At 60.7% G+C, this 6126-nt stretch overlaps 1 protein-coding gene across 1 annotated transcript in view; it reads left to right on the forward strand.

The window, feature by feature from the left end:
* The window catches only part of MNT (MAX network transcriptional repressor), a 15139-nt gene extending 9013 nt beyond the window's left edge, over window positions 1-6126 (forward strand). Inside the window, exons 6-7 of the mRNA XM_007454193.1 lie at window positions 5047-5239; window positions 5378-6126. Of these exons, the coding sequence (XP_007454255.1) occupies window positions 5047-5239; window positions 5378-6126 (942 nt within the window). The remainder of the gene's footprint in view (window positions 1-5046; window positions 5240-5377) is intronic.

Consider the following 6126-nt stretch of genomic DNA (forward strand, 5'->3'; position numbering starts at 1 on the left):
CCCGGGGCCCCCCCCCCGCCCCCCCCCCGGCTCCCCCGCCCGCCTCCACGCGGGCGCCGAGCACATGGCCCGGCTGACGTCAGCGGGGCTCCCCGCCCGGGAGGGGGCGGGGGACCGGCGCGCGTGCGCGGGGGAGCGCGGTGGTGGCGCTCGGCTCCCCTCCCCCGCCGGGCTGCCCCGCGGAGCCCCGCGATCGGCACGGTCCCTGCGGCTCAGTGTCAGCTCGGTCCGTGGCCCTGCCTTACCGCCTGCCGCGCGTTAGTGCCCCGGCGGGTGGGAAGGGCGTGGGGTGGCCGGCTCCTCCACCGCGCCCGCCCGCAGTGCCTGGGCGGGAACTGGTTTCAGCCTGAGACTATCACGGGGGGGCGGGGGGGTTGGGCGTGGCTCGTTCCGCAGGGTGGCGCCCTTGAAACACCTTCCCCCGCCCCCAGCCCGCGACTTGTAGCCCAGACGCACCAAGATCCTTGCAGTAAGCGCACGGAGGTGCCACCCCCTGACTTTGGGGGGTAAACCTAGAGGAGGGTGCAATGCGGCAGTCTGGACGAAGAGAAGCCCCGGGGTCACCGAACCTAAAGACTTACATTCTCCTTCCCTCAGGGTTTAAAAGCTCTTTTTTAAGGGACCCTCCTGGCCGTGTGTCCCTTGCCTTTGGGCATTGGCTCCTCTCTACAGTACGGGGGTGGGGGCACCGCCAGATAAGACCGTTGCCGTGACGGCCCGAGTTTCGGTTTCCCTGGAAACCGGCCGAGGGTTCCGCGTGCCGGGAAGGAGGCTGTGGGGGTGGGGCGAACGGCCATGCTCGGCTGCCCTGGAGACAGAGCCGGAGGTAGCCGTTGGGGAGTAGGAGGGACTTAGGGCTCCCGGGCTGCGGAGGCGGGGCAGCCTCAGGGTCTCCCAGTCGGCGCTCTCGGGAAGCTTGGGGGCTGGGCGGCATCACGCCCTGGGTGGGCCACCCTTTCCCCGGCCTCAACTACCTCAGGGGTCACAGCCCTGAGGTAACCGGAGCCAGACTTGTTGAAGGAGTGGGGCGGAGGCGCTGCTTCGGGCCTGCTCCCAGCCGGCAGTTCCCTCCCCGCCTTCCGCCAACGAGCGCCCTTCCGCCCACCCTCCGGACGAGGTGGAGGGGCTGGCGCCCTTCCAGGCCGCTTCCCGGCACGGGAGGGGAGGGGCCGGGCCCGCCGATTGGCAGAGCTGGGCAGGGGGCGGGACTCCTGCGCGCGCGGAGGGAGGGTGCGGCCTATGGGGAGTGACGCAGCAAAGCCGGGTCCGCGTGGGTGCGCGCGTGCTCCGGGAGGGGCGGGGCCTCGGCATCCGAGAGGGAATGGGAGAGAGAGAAGGGGCCAGGGGACCCAGCCTCGGGTTTCAGAGGCGAGGATCCCCGGGAGGCTTTTTTCTGGGATGTTTCTGCAGAACTTGGGTTTGAGTCTAAATTGCTAGTCTTTCAGCCGTAGGAGGTCATGTAGCCTGGGAGCAAACCCCTGTCTAAATTATTTGACATTTTCTGTCAACATCGGTTTCCTCTTCTGCACTGCGATGATGCTAAGTGGGAAGAAGCAATAGTATCTTCGTCATAAAGATGTGAGGAGGATGGGCCGTCTATAAATATTAACTTGATAGCAATTATCGAGAAGTAGGAAGGATGGAATGGCGCGTTCCTCCCTGTAGGCACGTATTTAGGTCCGGAAGCCTTGATTGCGAGACGGTGGATTTGAAAGTAAGTCAGAAATAAGAGACTCAGGAGAGCCAGCAGACTTGGGATTTGGGGCTGGGCTGAGTGGGAAGCAAGGTGGACCCAAGCTGTCCATAAGAGATACTTGTCCTGGGGCTAGCAGTGGAAGCAGAAATGCTGGAAAACTTAAACAAGACTCTCTGTAAATCCTCAGCTTCATTCATTTACTCATTCAGGTACTTTTGGACAGCCCTGTGTCTGATTGGGAGGCTGGAAAGTGGGGAGCAAAGGAAAAAATGTGGATCTCTGTCCTTAGGTTGGTCTTGCAGCAGAGTATCACATAACCAAACAGAGAACTCTTTTACGAGGGCATAGTAGGGATAGGGGTCACAGGATCTGTTCTGGGGAGTTAGGGAAGTCGCTGCTGAGGAAGGGGCATTTGAGTTGGGACCTGAAGGCCAGGGTGACCGAGACAAGTGGAGGGCAGAAAGCCCAGTGCAGACCAAAGTTTCTCCAGTAGGAGGAAGCAGGATGCATTTTTGGAAGTTAAAGGTGGTCAGGAGGGTTGCTGTGCAGAGATGGAGGCAGCAGGGCACCAGATGGGAGTTGGGAGGGAGTACTGGAGAGACCACGTAGGGTGGGGAGACTGAGGGCTTTGGTTGTGTGCTGGGGTGGGAAGCTATGGGAAGGCTGTAGCCCCCAGCCAGACCCATAGTACCTTGGAGGTAGTAAAGGATTTGAAAACAATATCAGTGAAGTGGACAGAAACCGGAAGAGGAGTAGGCAGGTACCAAACCACGCATCCAGGTAGTCTTAGAAAGGAAATGGGTTTAGAATGAAGCAATGGGGAGAAAAGTTTGACCCTGGGAAAGCTTTCCAGGGATCTCTAGGCCTGTGGAGAGCTGGACTAGGTGAGAACTGGAGGTTTTGGCCCCTGACATCCTCTCTTCCTGAGCCGGCAGTCTACTCTCCCCAGTAGCTAGCAGGTAGCATTCCGGACAGGCACTTCCAGCCCCCTGCATCCAGGTTTGAGTGAGGGCTGACTCACCCCAGGCCTCATCATTAGTGTGGTTCCATCCAATTGGCATGTCTAGCACTGGCCTCTCAGGGTAGAACCAGGTGAGAAGCCAGATATGTGTATGTGTGTGTGTGTGTGTGTGTGTGTGTGTGTGTGTGTGTAAATCAGGGCAGTGGGGAATCTTTCTGGCAGAAATATGGGGAGAGACAGGTTAATCTCAAAGCCAGGATGATAGAGCTGTGTGTGGCCTGGGACTGGCAACAAGTATAAAAGGTGTAAAGCTGCCAGATCCCAGGTCAGTACAGAGCATCGCTGTGTCTGGGTTGTGTGTCACAGGCATTAATGTTTGAGGCATCTCTGACTTGTGAGGCCAGGAATGTAAGCAGTTTGGGGCTGCAGGAGGGAGCGTGGGGAAGTTGGGCCTAGCTGGTGTGTGGAGTTGAAGACGTTGCTGTGCCTGGGAGGTCAGGTGAACAGTCAGGAAAGGCTGTTGCAAAATTGCCCGAAGGAATTGGAATCAGGGGAAACTCAAGTCTAATGAGAGACTGTGATTCTCCTGTAATGAGGCGGAGAGACAGGGTAGAGGTGGGTACCAACACCCTCGAGTCATCATAGATCGTTCCCCCGAGGCTAAGACGTCACTCATGGCTCTGTCCTGGCCACTGGTAGCCTTAGGGGATGTAAGGTAACCGCAGAACAGTCCTTGCCCCGCTCCCAGGGTTGGACAGGGACAGCATGTATTGAGATGGAAAAACAAAACGTGGAATATTAAGGGGCTCGTGTGAGCCAGTGTCAGTCTCAATGCTGACAGTCTCATTAAACACTCAGAGGTGTGGTGCCAGTGCCAAGAAGGGCTTGAGGGCAGGAGGATGTACCGGGAGGACGTGGGATGGGGATGGAAGTGAGGAGGTGGGGGGCCCAGTGGTGGGCCTGGAGCACAAGCAGGTAAGACCTGGAGGGGTGAGAAGGGAGGATGTGTGTGTGAGCCAGTGGGCTCTACACTTGACTGTGAATGGCAAGTCTTGGAAGCTAGAAGCTCAGGAGCAGGTCAGGTAAGAGACTCAGGGTGCAGCAAGCAAGATTGTCCTTGCTGTCTGGTGGACCCAGCAGTCATGACGTGCCTGGGCTGAGGAAAAGCTGGCAACAGGGAGGCCTGCAAGATTTAAGATGAGATGGTTTAATAAAGTGTCAGTCGGGAGGTCACAGAGGACAAGGAGAGAGTTTCAGTGTGGAAGGGAGTTGAGAAACAGGACAGGAGCTGGCAATTCAGAGCTGCTAATAAGCATCGTTCAAAGGGAAACTGGAGGCACTTCTGACAGGGGAGCATTGCCACAGTCTGGGTAGCGGGGCATCCAGCACCTGCGGGAGGGTCGACCTGAGAGCTTGCCTGTGGCCCTGGGGGAGTTGAAGGGGAGATGGTGCCATGGACAAGGGAGCTCTCTCCAGTGTTCTTAGTGAAGTGGGTAGCCTCAGTGTCACGGGGGAGGAGCTACCTGCGACGTGTCGTAAAGGACGGAACCTCTCCAGGGGTGCTCAGGTGGAGGCAACGGTGCTGTCCTCCCAAGAGCTGTTTCTCATTGGCCGGGGCAGCTCAGGGGCAGGTGTGGAAGAAGGGGCACATTGCAGGGCCTGGGGTAGCTCAGCAGCCTGGGGCGTCTGGAGGGCTGCGGGCAGCGTGGACGTAGAGCAGTATGGAGAGGCGGCACAGGTGGGCACCGTGGGGAGGAGCCCAGGAGGTCGGAGAGGAGGTGCACAGCCAGCAGCTGTCAGGGACGACATAGAGAAGGTCAAGGAGCTGAGACGGGGGTCTCAGAATCTGGTGGCTCATCCTCCAAGGGTATTGAAGTTGAGACTAGTGAATGATGAAGGAGAGAGAAGGGCAGGATCGTCTGGGGATCTTTGAGGCATGGGTTCCATGGAGGGTAGCTTGTGGCATCCGTGAGTGACAGGATGGTGTGAATGACAGCGGGGGCCTTGGACACCACTGAGAAATCTGTTACCCTTTCCGTCCTGCTCCGCAGAATGGAGGGAGGTGCCGCCAGGACGGTGGATGGGGCAAGAGGCAGCGAAGCCCCTCAGGATGGAGTTGATGTGGGGGTAGGGGAGGGACTGACCTGGATCCACACCTGCCTGAGTGCCCACGGTTGCCAAATGCTGGGCCTCCCTAGGCAGAGCCGTGGACCAGGAGGCAGGTGTGGTCTCCAACAGCCCCTGTCCGCCTGGGCCCCTGGTCACTGCACAGCTGGCCCTGGGGGCCAGGTAATCTGGAGGTGAGGGCAGCGGCGGGAGGTGTTTGTGGTACCGTGGGCCCCGTGGCTGCCGCTCAGGATACCTTGCTGTTACTGGTTCTGTTCTCCAGTCCCTGAAGAGGAAGGAGAAAGAATATGAACATGAGATGGAGCGTCTGGCGCGGGAAAAGATTGCCACGCAGCAGCGGCTGGCAGAGCTCAAGCACGAGCTGAGCCAGTGGATGGACGTGCTGGAGATCGACCGCGTGCTCCGGCAGACGGGCCAGCCTGACGACGACCAGGCCTCCACCTCCACTGCTTCCGGTGAGCTCCACCCCCCACCCGCTCCGTGTCGGCTCCGCCCCAGCCCCATAACGTTCCGGGCCCCCAGGGTCATCTGCTCCTCCAGGCTCTCCCTGCCAAGCCCTTCTGACCTGTGCCTATCTGCGTGCCCCCCCACAGAGGGCGAGGACAACATAGACGAGGATATGGAGGAGGACCAGGCCGGCCTGGGCCCACCTAAGCTGAGCCATCGCCCCCGCCCGGAGCTGCCGAAGCCACCACCCAGCACTGTGCCCACGCCTCTGCCTCCCCACCCCCAGCCTGTGGCCCTGTCTCCTGCCCACCTCCCCGGGCAACAGCCGCCGCCGCCACAGCAGAAGACACCTCTGCCAGCCCCTCCCGCCCCACCAGCTGCCCCGGCCCAAACGCTGGTGCCCGCTCCAGCCCATCTGGTGGCTGCGGCTGGGGGAGGCTCCACGGTCATTGCCCACACCGCCACCACCCACGCCTCAGTCATCCAGACTGTGAACCATGTTCTGCAAGGGCCGGGTGGCAAGCACATCGCCCACATCGCCCCCTCGGCCCCCAGCCCTGCTGTGCAGCTGGCGCCCGCCACACCCCCCATTGGCCACATCACGGTGCACCCTGCCGCCCTCAACCACGTGGCCCACCTTGGCTCCCAGCTGCCCCTGTACCCGCAGCCCGTGGCGGTGAGCCAGCCCGTGGCGGTGAGCCACATCGCCCACACCCTCTCACACCAGCAAGTGAATGGCACGGCCGGGCTGGGGCCCCCAGCCACGGTCATGGCGAAGCCAGCCGTAGGGGCTCAGGTGGTGCACCACCCCCAGCTGGTGGGCCAGACAGTGCTCAACCCTGTGACCATGGTCACCATGCCCTCCTTCCCAGTCAGCACGCTCAAGCTGGCTTGA

Source organism: Lipotes vexillifer, unplaced genomic scaffold, assembly GCF_000442215.2.
Source record: "Lipotes vexillifer unplaced genomic scaffold, Lipotes_vexillifer_v1.1 scaffold680, whole genome shotgun sequence".
NCBI classification, from domain to species: Eukaryota; Metazoa; Chordata; class Mammalia; order Artiodactyla; family Lipotidae; genus Lipotes; species Lipotes vexillifer.